Below are 15,170 nucleotides of genomic sequence, written 5' to 3' on the forward strand. Positions count from 1 at the left end.
TGCTCACTTTTAGGGCAAACAAACAAATATTGCCACCTTACCAATAGCCATAGGTGACAGGCTGTTGAACAATGCTATAGTACTTGCTACCATCTACTCCATTCGTCTCAAAATAACTATCGTTTGCACTTTCCAACAAACAACTTTGACTAAATATATATATTAAAAAATAATAATATTTATGGTACATAATTATTATCATTGAAAAAATCTTTAAATCTAAACTTTTAATAAATTTATTTAAAGATGCAAATATTATACATATTTTCTATAAATCGAGTCAAACTTATAGGACGAAAACCAATAACGACAGTTAATTTGGAACAGAGAAAATATACAAGAATAAATATAAAAAGAAACAAAGTAAATTAATGGCATGGCCAGCGACCATATTACTAAGTCCTGACATGAGGCTCCAAAGAATTAAGAGAAAAAGTTGCACAAAAATAGTTACAAGCAGAAAAAATAATTTCAAACGACCTAGAAGATATGTTTTGAGACGGGCACAAAGAACTTGCACAACCTCTGTACTTTGCAAATATTCAGATCTTACGAATTGGACAAGCAGATGACCATTGTGCGACTATTGCACAGGTATTGCGGGAGTGGATCAACCTTTTTCTCCAAAAACAAAAAAAAAAAGGTTAGAACTCGCACAAGTTTTGCAACTATCTACCAAATTCTCAGAGAACAGAGAAGCATTGCTAGCCCCAAGGTGAGATTCTGAAATTAAAATGGTGGGTATCTTGGTGCAGACTGCAGCAGACGCACCACAGTTTATGACCTGCTTTGCAACAACCAAAGAGATTTGGTGGAAAAAAAAACATTGGCTCAAGTAAAAGTGTTAAGCCAAGCCGGGTGATCTCACATGACCTATACATCCTTCTGTTATAACTAGATGAGATCACCACTGCGGAAACAAGGGTGCTTTCAAGTTTATTTCAGCTAACAAAGGAATCTATGGTGAACGAAACCAACTGTACACTTGAATGTACAATGAACCAGTGAAATGGGAGGTGAGCCTAAAGGGGATCAGTAACTCTTCCAAGAGGCCGCCTCAGCCAGCACTAGACCTGCGGCTTGACGATCCTCACGCTGCTGTAGAAGCGCTTGAAGTCTTTAATAGCCTGTTCCTCGATCTGGATAGAGCGGATGGACGACGGAGCATCAGTCTCTGGCCTGAACCAGCGGTTGGGTATGTTGTCTTTCACACCACCAACCTCTGGTGATCCGCCATGGTGTGGTAAAGCGAAGCCTGATGTGTGGGTTTTCGGGCTGTGGGAGATGCCATGGTGCCGCTTCTCCTGAATGGAAATCATTTTTTAGTTAGGATTTTCAAAGGGGAGAACATTAAAACAGTCCTGGATGAAAATGAAAACACTACCTGCTGCATTTGTATGTCCCTGAGCGAAGGCCGTGATACATTGGGTGAGGTAGCAGAAGATGACCATGGTGGCGTGCTCTTGTCACCTTCAGAAGAAGGCACTGCACGAGCAGGTGTGACAGCTATTGGGCTTGAGTGTGAATCTGGAATGAATGAAGAAAGTCGCACACGCCCAGCACTATCAGGTGAGTTCTCATAGCGGTCTTTTGCCTTGGCCGATGTGGGCTCATTTGTTTTACTCTGCTCACTCTGGATATCTCGAAGGGAAGCAGGTCCCTTGGTTATCTTTGCACCACCCCAGGCAGGTCCTTCAGGCTTTGGCGTGACAGGTACAACAGGGGCAGGGAGGCTTGGTTTTGGGGTGTCGTCGAGAGCACCACTCAGAAACAACGATAAGCCACCTTTCCTATTCTTCTTTTTTGATGAAGTTGGTTGCGAAGCTTTCTTCTCCAATGGAGAAGCAATGTCTTTTGTGTTGCTGAAAGCGGCAGCCTCTATATGTTTGATTGGATCAGCAGCATACGCCTCCTGTTTCAATGTAGATACAGTTTTATCAGCAATTATGCTTTCTGAAGATAGTCAAATGAATCCAAGTAGCAGAATAGAAACCCAAAGCATTGTGGATGAATGCAAAGTGTAGTGTATTAAAGCTAAAAGGTACAAGATTTCACATAGGGAGACAATACTTGGCCTTCCATGCAAGTAAAGCACAACAGGTGCTAAAAGAATAAAGTATGGGAGACCCTCTCAACTTTACGTCTTACTACTTGTAAGACTACAAAACAGAATAGTCACAAGAAAAACAGGGATCCAAAATAATAGTAAAATAGGAGTATAAACTAATACTTTGAAATTGTTAGCTCCTACAATACAAACATCTGGGATGATACTAATAAGCATATCTGCACAAAAAAAAGGAAAAAAAAAAGAAGAATCTACAAAAGGCAGAAACCATATAGAATCATTGGATGAGTGCAAATACGACATAATCTAACCTTTTCAGCAGAGACATTGACTGATAGAACTTCTTGAAGATCCTTAATGGGGATTTGTTGCCCAGGCTCACTTTTCACAGACAGAGTCTGTGTTGCCTGCTTGTTCTTTCTCTTCTGTTTCTTAGAAACCTCAGGTTTTCTGTTTGCCCTACCTTCTGCTGGACAAGCAGAGGAAGTTGAGTATGCCTCTGAGGGAACGCCAAGTTCAGAAAGTTCACCTTCAAGGGCAGCCCTAGACTCAAGCTTCGCTAGCTGCTGATTGTCAAGCTGATGACCTGCAAGTTGTTTAGCCTCAAGAATCTCAATTTGTTGCAGCTTCTTGCGAAGTGCTCTGATCTGCTTAGTAACAGCTTGTTCAGCAGTGCAGTCTTTCTGAAGGAAGTTGTCATGACTGGACATTGCAGATGGCCTTGATGCAGATTTCCCACATTTACGGGGCTTAGGGAATTCTCTTTCATCTTCCTCTACATCACTGTCAATGACAGCGGGATAGGTAGCTGTCATTGTGGGAAGACGGCGCTGACTCCAAGGCTCCGAGGATTTCTCATCTAGTAATTTCTCTAAGTTCACAAGAATTTCAGGAGAAGCATTCATAATTGAAGGAGCTCCCACTGTGAAAATATAATCGAGATTGCGAATAGCTAAATCCTGCAGGATATTCAACAACCGAGTATCAGCAACATCTATACCTATATATGGAATTTCACAAGCAACGGTTGCATTGAAGAGAGATAAACACAAAACATACAGTAACAGAAAGACTAGTGCTTGTAAGCTGCAGCACACCAGAGCATTATGAATTTATGCCCATTACCTCACAATGCTTCTTTAGCTCCTTGGCTTCCAAGGAATCAGCAACTTCAAGAAGTTGTATTGCGTTTTTTGGCTCTAACAAATACTCAACTGCAACCTTCTCACAGAGGCTTTTCAAGCTAGGCACACCTTTGCTCATTTCACCACTGCTTCCTGATAAACCACTGTTGGGCTGAACATCATTAAACAGGATATCTTCATCCAACTCTTCTGTTCCACTGTTCCATTCTAACATGGATTTTCTGCCTTGGCTTTTAGGTTTGGGCGGATACTCAGGATGGTATATACTTGAGAGCACAAGCATATGTGTTTCACCAACACAAACAGATGTTGCTCGCTTAACACCATGCACCCGAGTGAAAATTGGCATTTCGTCCTTACGTTTCTTTGCATCCCACATGAAAACATCACCTGTTGATGTAGCCACAGCAGTCCAGTACTTTCCAGCCGAGATGTTCACAATATCCCTTCCACACATTGAAAAGATCTGTACAGAGATGATGTTATGCAAACCTGAACAAACTACTGCTATAATACCAATTAAGATCTTAGCAGGTAAGAACCCAAACCTGCTGGCATTTTAGATCAGGATCTGATGAAACCCAGTAGAAAAGAGCACCATCAGCTGTTAAAGCAGTACTGTGTGTGGTTCCAGCAGCCACTGAAATCACTTGAAGCCGTTCCATACGATGAAACTTCAGATTTGTATTCCCACCCTTCTTAAGGCATCGAGCTACTACAACACGCCGTGGGGTGACAAGGCGATGTCCCCAAGAGAACACCTGAAAAAAAGGATTAAATCAATCGATCTGTTCAGTTCTCATAATGCAAGAACATGTAAAAATCAAGCTTCAAAGAATACCAACTTACCTCTCCATCAACTCCCAACACTATTGTATGATACTTTGCTGCAGATACACCTCTAAATACTTTTCCTTTCAAGTACTCCACCATTCTTGGCATACAATTTGATGCTGAGTTTGAAGTGCCATATCCTAGTTGGCCCTCCTTATTGCAACCCCAGGTGAATACTTCGCCAGTATCAGCAACTGCAGCAGAGTGCTTGTTTGCAGCAGCTACAGAAATTATCCTTTGCTTAAGCGAACTAACACGCCTTGGTGTTGGTTGGGTATCAACAGAAGGGTAACCAAGCTGACCCTCTGCATCATTCAGAGGACTTCGTTACAGGCCACAAGGGGAAAATAATATTATTAGGAAGGACAAAAAGGACATGAAATATGTGCCCAAGGTTCATGTTGCCTAAAAATGCCTTTAAAATGCACCACACGTACCTCTATTTGATCCCCAGGTAAACAATTCCCCCGTCTCTGTAGCAATCACAGTATGATGTTTGGCTGCAGCGACAACATTAACTCGCTTGCGGCCTAATCCTACTGTCACTTGGCGAGGGGTAATCACAGCAGTTGTCTGGCCACTGTAACAGAATGACAGTTTTCGTAACTTACTCAACAATGGTGAAAATTTTACACAGGAGAAGAGACATTACTGCTCAACTACTTTGGCTTACAATTATTCCAATTTAGTCTTCATTAATACTCTATCACATTTGACTTTGAACAGCTAAAAGTCTTTGGTGCATTTCTTTGACCACTATTTTGTTCTAGAGTATATTCTCAAAAGTCTTTAAATTATGAAATTTTGCAAGTATTCGATGCAACTCTACACATATAATTACATGTTTTCAAAGTAAACAATTTAAAAGCCATTGCTGTTTGCAGTTTTTAGGGTTTGACTAAATCTTGTCCTAAGCAACATGTTTATGTGACCAGAGGGAGTATCTAATCCATAGGTACTAACAAAAGTGACGAGGAAACAATTTTCTGATCTGTTTAAGAAACAACTCGTTTTAACATCATGCAATTCCTCACCTTTGAATATCTGGATGACCAAGACGACCACCTCGACCAAATCCCCATGTGTATAGTTCACCATCATAACTAACTGCTACACTATGGAACTTCGATGCAGCAACTGTTTTGATATATGATCCATGCAAGGTATCTACTTTGCATGGTAGTTTTTGTATGTGGGCATTGCCAGTTCCCAGCTGATAATTTGTCCCACTTCCCCAACTGAAGACTTCCGTTGCAACTAAAATTAAAAAAAAAGGAAATAAAAACTTTCATAAAGCAAGCTGAATTGCCAAGAGGGCATCAGACTAGATAGAATATAAGAGAGCAATTTCTTGGGACAGAAGAAAGCTACCTGCATCCGGAAAATCTCCATTGGCCTGTGATACTGGACAGGAGAGAAGGTCAACAGGTGTACGACCCTTAGTGTCCTCCAAAGTGAGGGAAGCACCAAACTGTAAAAGAACACCAGCAATACACAGGTGACCAAAATGGAGCGCTCTATGCAGGCTACTCCAGCCAGATTCTCCATCCTGCAACAGTGGAAATTTTGTGAGAATTTACACGCAAAACCAAAAGATCAATAAGCAAAATCAAGCAAGTACCAAAATAAAGAAAAATTGATAGTCAAAATGATTGTATCTGCATGATGTTCTGTAAAGCCACTTTTTTTTTGGTTTGATACAGCTGAGGCTGTTACTGGGATTATAACTAAACGAAAATAATGCTCAAAGCAAAGATAAACAGAGGAAGCACGCTAAAAGGTGTGCATACCCTTGCATCTGGATCAGCGCCAGCATCTAGGAGTCTCCTCACGATGGGTAGATGATTTCTCCAGGTTGCAAGGTGGAGTGCACTAAGGCCAAATGCATTTCTACCATCAATATTCCCACCACTCCTTTTCAACAAGGCCAAAGCAGATTCTACTTCAGCTATTGACCCTTGTTTGGAAACAAGGCACAGATCCTTAAGAGAGCTTCCAGGAGAAGGTTTGCGGATAGCTGATTGCTTTGATGTGCCTGGTGGAGATATCGAAGTCTCCATGAAATTTCAGGAACACACACAGTATCTACATGATTATTGAGGTAAATAAGTACTCCATCAAAATAACATTAGAAACCATTTTTCCCCTAAATGTGATATAGTACCTGAAAGAGCAGGCCAACTGCTGAACTTCTTCGCACTATCTGGACTGTTTCTTACTGCTAATGTTACAGCTGATGTTGTTCTTAGTAGAAGTACAGTTCTGGTGTAATTACAATTGTATATCTACCAGGAGAAATGCTTAAGTGGACATCATCTCCATTATCTAAGATAGTTTCCCTATGCTAAGAAACTACCCACATAACCTAAAATAGCATGATGCTATATCTTCATTTTGAGTAAAATTATTATTATTAGAGAGCCGCGAGCTACAAGGCCATTGCCACGCCGAGACTTGATGCTAATTAGAGAACCACTAAAGAGTATACATCAACCTGCATGATGAGTAAAATGGAGGCAGATGAGTAAACGATATAATGCGGGAAATTACAATGTCATTAAAATAATGATTTAATGAATGCTCTGAATTATATGCCTGATAACTGGAAAATGAACTAGTTTTTAAGAAATGCAAAAACAATCAATCATACAAAATGAAATTGACATCGCGCCATTAGAGAATGCACATCCAAGTTTAAGAATGAATTTGCAACATGGAAAAATTACATTGCTGATTGTCAAGCATAAACACAACATTTCTGATAAGAATAAGAAGTCTAACTTCAACAAAAGGTAAACACCTACCTTCAAGTCTTGGGATTACGCATCTTATGCAATTCTATATTATCAATCAAAAGTTGACCTACCACAGCAAACTTATAAATATGCACCCAACTTGATAGAGAAATAGAACTCCGACCTGTGCTTTTGCAATCATGGTCTTATTTCGCAGAAAAGGAATCATATCTAGCGCTGATGTGAATGATAAACTAACACATCCATTATAGTATCAAGACCGTGGAATGGCACAGGTGGGTAAAAATGGAACATCACTAGTAACATTTCTTAGTCTGTAGCATCGAACATGGGAGTCAAGTCGGTAACAGTGAAAAAAAAACAAAGAAAGAAATCAAAACAAAAACGAAAGACATGCTTGTAAAATGCCCCCAACCACCATAAACGCATTTAATTAGCATACATACATGGTATTAAATTAACACAGGGTAGAATGTCTAACAAATACTACTTGAGATTAATAACGTATCATCGATATCAATTCAGAACTCAACCATAAATTCCCCATAGACAACAATACGATACACACTGCACGATCCTTCTCAGGACGAACTGAACAAATCCGCGCAAATCCCCGAAACAAATTGCAAGTAATAGCACTCCAGCACGCTGTGAAACAACTGGACGGCCGGAAGCATCCAGCAATCCAGCTCCAGGAAGAAAAGATTTGGTTTTGACCGCTCGCGACAACACAGAAGATCCCCGCGAAACATCATGAGCAAAGCAATCAGAGATGGGGCATCCTTACCAGCAAAAGAAATAATCCGGATTGCTGGATCTGAAGAGCGTGCAGAGGTTGGGGGGAAGAAAAGGAATGGCGGCCTCTGGATTGGACCTCCCCTGCACAGGCTCCTCAAGAACGCATCTTTGGCTCTTCGCCCCGGCTCTCCTCCCTACCTATCTCTCTCCCTCGCTAGGCTCCGTGAGGGAGGGCACGCTGCGTTTATCAGGGGAGGGTCAGGTACTACGGGATCTCCGGGACGGGAATATGCCTCCGGCTCCGGGGCTCCGCCGCAGGAACTGTTTTTTTTTCCCTCGTGTGTGTGATCTTCTTGGGCTGGGAGTATTTTGAGGAGAGGAGAGGGAGAGAGAGATACGGTGATTATACGTGAACGGAATTTTGAGATCATATACACGGTATGGTATGTGATCGGAAAATAAGACGTGGAGTGGGGAAACGAGTTTGTTTGTTGGTTGGATTTTAGTTAGGTCTTGTTTAGTTCCAAAAAATTTTGGAAAATCGACACTGTAGCACTTTTGTTTGTATTTAACAAATATTGTCCAATCATGGACTAACTAGGCTCAAAAGAATCGTCTCGTCAATTCCGACCAAACTGTGTAATTAGTTTTTATTTTCGTCTATATTTAATACTTCATACATGTGCTTAAAGATTTGATGTGACAGAGAATCTGAAAAATTTTGTAAATTTTTTTTGAAATAAACAAGGTCTAGCTTCTTCTTTTCTTTTTGTTATGGCCCCTAGTTTATTGACAATTGATGTAGGTAGCCTCCGAGGAGGATGTCCTCAAGACCACAACAGAAACTCTATTCTTCCAACATAAATTAAGCCATGGGTTATGTTTTCTCTTTGTGAATTACATGCTAGGGATGTGGACGTTCACATCAACAGCCCTTATTAACGTAATATGCAAATCCTACCTCTATAACTATCTATTTATCAAAGAGACTAAGTGGGTAGATTCTAGATTAAACAAGTTGCTACACATCTTGCTATTGACGTATGTGTCGTCCGCCACTGAAAAAATAACAACATTAAATTTTAAAAGTAAATCGATAAAAGACAAAACCTATATTGTGCCCTAAATTTCTAAGTGATATACTGTGTTTATATTTAACAGTCTACACAGAAAAATGAAAACAAGTAAGGGAAAAATGGAAATTTACAGAAAGTATGGTGGCTAGTAACAGGTTACAACTACTAATTAATTTTTCAATTGATATTCACAAATTCATATGATGGAACATTTTCATCTAGGTTTAAATTGTTAACTTGATGCATGCGGGTGTCCATATTTTTTTTGAATTATTAAAAAAATCTAACAGCATTGTTTTTTCGATGGTAATGTGTGCTTATCAACAACAAGACGTTTGTGATGACTTTGTTAATCTTAAGATCTTTCGATCCCGTGTGCTTCCGCATAGATGCATTAACAAAAGATTTAGGCTTGCATATATTATTTAGATATATAATAATTTTTGTTCCTGTGTTACCAATAAAGATCTTGTTTTTTCTCTTAAATATAGTATACAACAAAAAGATTAGGGTTCATGAAATACTCTAGTACTCTCTCCATTTCAAATTATAAATCATTTCAAGAATCTTGGAGAGTCAAAAAAAATGTAATAATACTTAGTTTGTATCATAATAATAATTATTTTATCATATAAATTTGATTAAACTTAAGATAATTTGACTCTTCAAGATTTTTGAAATGATTTATATTTTGAGATGGAGGGAGTAGCTAGCTAGCAACAAGAAAGGGAAGCGAGAAAGAAAGCTTTCTCTTGTCATGCCAAGGCCAAGAAGCTCCAAGAACGGGTTGCTTCATCGTCGTAATTCGTCGAGACTACGATGCCTTGCATGTAAAACTGCCGTTTTTTTGTTCGCTTCAACGATCTCTAGGGCATATCTGGTCGACACCAAAGGCGGTGGCCACTGCCACGTGTACTCCTCTGGTTGGTCCTTTGACGTCATTTTTTTTTGCACCAACACCCTTTAAATATCCTTATTTTGCGAACCATGCCCCTGCTGGTCCTTCCTCCCCCCGGAAAGCTTCCACGCATGACATGACGCAAGCACTGGTTTTCTTTTGGAATTGTTTGAATTGTTTTGGATGGAGAAAAAAAAGAAGAGGAGGAGCAGGGGAGGGATCGGGTCGGTTGAACATGCACCTTGCGTTGGTTCTCTCTATTCCCTTGCTGCTGCGGCCATTGCAAAGCTTGGGCGGACCACAGGCATTGTTGGCACACAAAAATTCATCTAATTAAATTAATTAATTGAGATTGACATCATGATTGTACGATAATGTCTTAGGCTGAATTTAGCACCGTCTAACCCAGCCTAAGGCATCACCGCACAATAGATGGTAAATTGTACTGAAAGAAAATCTGGCACAATTCAGCCCAAGGCATCATCGCTCAAGGCAGGAAATTTTATATGAATTGTACTAGAATTTTATAATGTAGAATTTTTATGAATTGAACTGGAATTGAAAGAAATCATTTTATGTACACACAAAATATATAGAAAAGGGGGGGGGGAGGGGGAGTCCAGCATTCTGAATAGAGGCTTAAGTTTGAACACTGCAGTAGATGTAGTACTTAAATGATCTTTTAGCGAGCGGGGTTTAGGATAGATAAGGGCACTCCCAATGCTAGAAACTATATGTAGTTTTTACACCTATTAATTTTTATAGACACTATATATAGAAACTATGGTCCTAATGGATAGTTTCTATAAAATATTTTTTTATCCAATCACATTCATTCTCTCTCCATTCTTAGCCAATCATATCACTTCATGTCTTGGATTTTGTGTAGACATGGTTTCTTAACTTAGACCCAGTTTCTATAATTTTTGTTCTCTCTCTTTAATAACTCTCTTGCCACATCAGCAAAATGCTTAGGTGGCACTGTAATTAATATATATAGAAACCACGATGGTTTCTGCATTGGGAGTGCTGTAAACATGGTAGTTCTGAATCTGCGATCTCCGGTGGACAAGCTGGACACATGGAATGAGACAGAGGGGAAACAGTATATAACCAGCAACCCAGGGAAGAAGATTCCGTAGCGGTTATGTTTAATCAGAATGTGTTAATTATGGTCCTAGTTAATGACCTAGGATGCTGAGGGCTTACTGTAGGCATATGCATAGTCTCAAGTGGTGAACACTGAACAGATGAAGCAAGCCGCTCCAAAGTTTTTCTTTGCTTCAAGTCATGGCGTGACAGGGTCAAGTCCTCCGTTCTGATCGGTGATCGATCCAGTGTGCACGTGGCCAGCTAATACTGTCCAAGCACGGACCAGTTGCTTGTATATATGGGTACTGCTTGGAGCGGTAGTATCTTGCGTCGTCATTGTACGATGCACCTGCAGCTATCGCTGTATGAATACACAGCCCCTTTTTTTTTGAAAAAAGAACAAAAAATAAATAAAAAGAACAGATCCACAGGTCAAATAGCAGAACCAAAGTTTTTGATCGCGGGCTATTTAATTTCGCGCGAGGCTATTCTAGACGCTATTTGCGCTATCGCGCACGCTATAGCGGCGCTATAACCTCGCTATAGCGTCTGCAATTAGTAGTAGCGGCTGCTGTCGCACGACGCTATAGCGGCGCTATAGCCGCGCTATTGCGCGCTATTTAAATACAAACTGGAAAAATATAAAAGTAATGCTCAACTGCAGCATAACTAGTTAACCATAGAAGTAGAACAGAACCTACAGTAGTCATAAGTTTATAACGGCACAACAACCACTAAGTGCATACGCATAAGTGCATAACATAACAATTAACAATTTAATTTGAACTTAGCATAACAGCCAAGAAGTGCAAACTGATAGTTGAATGAATCAAAAGACCAAATCAACAAAAAGTACTGGACATCAACTCAGCAAGTGATACTATGGACCTTAGTCACTTTGGGCTTCAGAATCTGAACTTGGAAAGGATGGGGATGGCATATCATTGTCGTCTTCTCCATCAGAAGATGCAACACTGATATCTTCATCATCCGTAGCAGTAGGGATATGGATAAACCTCTTCCTTTTTTTTGTTCCTTTGACCTCCCCTCCTTGTTTCTTCTCTTTGAGATGCAGCTGCAGTTTCTCCCTCTTGATCATGATCTACTTCTGTTGGCTCAATGTCAGTGATCCACTCATTGTCTTCATCTTCTAATGCATCAACCATATGCACCTCAAGGGGATCCTTATCCTTGTTGTCCTTCTTTTGCTTTAATTTTGAGTTGAACTTGATGTATACAAGGTCCCTCATTCTGTCATGAAGCAGCCTATTTCTTTTCTTTGTGTGGACCTACATAGAGTTCATTGTATATTTATTATTTAATAAGTGCTTAAGCTGAATGCCTAAATCAGTTTCTCACTTCTCAGGTTTGGTGCAAAGAATGAAAGATTCTTACTTGTTCAAAAAAACTCCAACATCTTTCACAAGCTGATGAACTGCATGTCAAAGAGAGAATTCTGGCAGCTAACTTTCTCAAGTTTGGTGCACTACTTCCATGGTTCAGCCACCACTTAGCTACATACAAGTGAAAAGAGAAGGCAATTTTAATTCTAATAGTAATATACTAATATTGTATATACCAAGACAGTGAGCCAATTTAAATTCTAAATTTCTAATATTAGACAGAGACACAGAGTGCAAGTTTCATACCTGGATCAAAATGAATGTTTTTGCACTGCCTTTTGGCAATTTCTTTGCCAAATGATCCCTCTGCATCCTGAAACTTTTGAAGCTCTTCAATAATTTTGTCCTGAGTGTCGGCATCTCTCACAAGCTTTGTGATGCAAGTTATTACACCATCCCTAAATGACTCATTATCCTCTATTTCAACCTTATTTTGATAATAGTAAAAAGGATTCAAATAGTATCCAGCCCTATGCAAAGGTGTCTTCATCTTACTATCCCACCTTTTGTCAATGAAATGAAAAACTTCCTCATATTTCTTCCTGTCAACGTTGAATCTCCTAGCAATCTCATTCTTAGCCTCTACTAGATAGCCATACAAGAACCCCATTGATGGCACATCACTGTCCATTCTCCTCAACACAGTAGCTAGTGGCTCAAAGTAATTAACAGCAGCCTCAACTCCTCTCCAGAAACTATCAGAGGTTACAATCTTGTGTGCTTTCTTCCCTTTGACACTCTTTAGGTACCCTAACTCATTGAGTTCATCTTCCCTAAATAGCCTCAGAATTTGCTTCTTGTTTTCCAACAAGCTTTTCAAGTTGAGATAAGCTGTAGCAAACCTTGTTACCCCACACCTCACCAAATCTCTAGAAAGGTACTTCCTCATTAGGTCCAAAACTCTAGTATGGGCATATAGGAAAACAGTCAGGCACTTTGCTTTGCTAATTGTTGCTGCAACTTTTGGCAACTTTCCTATATCTTCTAGCATGAGGTCTATAGTATGGGCAGCACAACCAGTCCAGAAAATAGATGGGTGCTTTGCTTTCAACAGACTTGCAGCAGCCTCATTTGCCCTTGCATTGTCAGTCACAACTTGGACTACATTTTGCACCCCTATTTCCTCAATACATCTATCAACCAGGTCAAAGATGTATCTGCCATCTTTCTTCTCAGCTGAGCAATCCACTGAATCAAGAAAATAAATACCATATGCACTATGAACTACCAAGTTCATCACACCTCTACCTCTCTTGTCTGTCCAAGCATCTGTCATAATTGAGCAACCATGTAGCTCCCAAGATTCTTGATGAGACTTCAATGACTCATGTACTTTCCTTTTCCTTTTCTGTAAGAATTTCCCACTCATCTCATATGGAGTTGGGCCTCTCAAATTTCTGCCAAAATCTCCTATAGCCTCAAGCATAAGATCAAAGCTAGGCAATGAAACAGTGTTGTGTGGGATCCCTGCTTCATAAAAAAATTGGCAAATGTACTCACATGCCCTGTCCCTCTTCTCCTCTCTTTTTTCAGTAGACAGCTTGGACTGAACCTTATTTTCAACACCAGATTTCCCCTTCCTTGCAGCAACTATTTCTTCTGGTGTAAGTTTACAGAACTTGTCCATAGGACCACCTGAAGATGTTCCTTTGCTGCTCACCTTCTTCAGCACAATCACTGAATTGCCTTCTCCATCACTTTGTTCCTCTCCTTCAGAATGACTCAGATCAACTTCAGCTCTGTCATCTTCTTTGTCCTGTTTTTTCTTTTGCTTGATGTCCAACTTCTTTGACAGCAACTGAACCATGGAACTTTGCACATCAGATGGGACTTTATTGCACTTTGCAACACCAAAACCAGGAACTTTGCCAAGGTGATACTTGATTCTAGTAATGCCACCATTATAGATGTTGTTACAATAGTTACACTTCAGAGAATTCTTCTTGTTCACATCAGGCATTGTGCAGTGCTTCCAGGCTGGGTCAGTTGGCTCAGCCACAACATCATTTACTTGGTTGGCTGTAGATGCAGTGCTAGATAAGCCTACAAAGTGGACATAATTAACAAGTTTATTAGAATTTCAGAACAAAATTATCACTACTGCTGGTCTACTACTAAAATTAAACAGTTAATTAGAAGTTCAGAACAAAATTATCACTACTGCACTGCTGCATTAATCGATTAATCAAAATTCAAAACAATCACTGCTGCAGTGCATTAATCAGTTAATTAGAACTACAAATGACAGGGCAGGGGTGAAGGAAATAAAATGACAATTCAAATTCACATATCACAAGTCAGATTTCATAAAGAAAAAACAGGGACGAAGAACAGGGCAGGGTGAAGGAAATCAAATTAACTAGTGTTGGCGCACTGCCAGGAGGGGTTTGCACTGGATCTGGATCAGTAGCCATTGTTGGGTGACTACGCTGCAAGACGCCTCCGCTGCCCAGCCGTCAACGCCGGAGCTTTCCACCGTAGCGTCGCCTGCCGCCGTAGCCCCGCCTGCCGCCGTGCCACTGTCTGCCGCTGTGCCACTGCCTGCCGTCGTCGCCCAGCAAACGATGTCGCCCAGCACCCACTGTTGCCCAGCACTCGCCGTCGCCCAGGATGCGGCCGCCGTCGACGAGGAGGTCGGGTCGAGTGAACTGGCGATAGGCTAGGTTTCCTTCACTGTGGCCTCACGTATGTGACCCTGTTTTGGGCCCTTAGTGGGCTAAATTAGGATGGGCCGAGGTTTTTGTTTGGACAGTCTTTAAAATAGGTTTAGCGGCGGATTAGCGGCGCTACAGCGCTAAATGCATTTAGCGGTGGGATAGCGCGCGATAGCGAGGATAGCGTGAATAGCGCACTAAGGGACAATATCGTTGCGTGACTTCGTCTGGGGCGCTATAATGGCGCTTTAGCGTTAAAATAGCGCGCTATTTAAAACCTTGAGCAGAACATATGGATCGCCGCTGCACATCCTGTCACGGTCAAACAAACACGCAGAAACTAGGAAATGCTTGCATGGAACACGTAGAAAGTCAGACAACAACATGCTTCCGGCATTGCTAGCAAGCAATTTGAGAAGGTTACGTCCGGCAGTACGTACGTACAACGGTACAAGTACTTGCCGTCCGTGGAATATTATTAGTTCTCATGCCATGGTAGCCGAAGT

At 40.6% G+C, this 15,170-nt stretch overlaps 2 protein-coding genes across 2 annotated transcripts; both read right to left on the reverse strand.

Moving 5' to 3' along the window:
* Positions 702 to 7,979, reverse strand: LOC8081163. The gene is made up of 12 exons (XM_021453127.1): positions 7,591 to 7,979; positions 6,212 to 6,541; positions 5,838 to 6,132; positions 5,419 to 5,596; positions 5,082 to 5,304; positions 4,485 to 4,627; positions 4,063 to 4,352; positions 3,762 to 3,974; positions 3,194 to 3,679; positions 2,380 to 3,027; positions 1,385 to 1,912; positions 702 to 1,304 (listed from the first exon to the last, which is right to left on the reverse strand). Exons 3-12 carry the CDS (start codon positions 6,105 to 6,107, stop codon positions 1,068 to 1,070), a joined length of 3,216 nt encoding a protein of 1,071 aa, XP_021308802.1. The 5' UTR covers positions 6,108 to 6,132; positions 6,212 to 6,541; positions 7,591 to 7,979; the 3' UTR covers positions 702 to 1,067.
* On the reverse strand, positions 11,594 to 14,424 carry LOC8081164. Its single transcript, XM_002461464.2, has 4 exons — positions 14,385 to 14,424; positions 12,257 to 14,053; positions 12,003 to 12,121; positions 11,594 to 11,896 (listed from the first exon to the last, which is right to left on the reverse strand). The coding sequence occupies exons 1-4, from the start codon at positions 14,422 to 14,424 to the stop codon at positions 11,594 to 11,596; spliced, it is 2,259 nt and encodes a 752-aa protein (XP_002461509.2).

This window comes from Sorghum bicolor, chromosome 2 (assembly GCF_000003195.3).
Source record: "Sorghum bicolor cultivar BTx623 chromosome 2, Sorghum_bicolor_NCBIv3, whole genome shotgun sequence".
In the NCBI taxonomy this organism is placed as follows: domain Eukaryota; kingdom Viridiplantae; phylum Streptophyta; class Magnoliopsida; order Poales; family Poaceae; genus Sorghum; species Sorghum bicolor.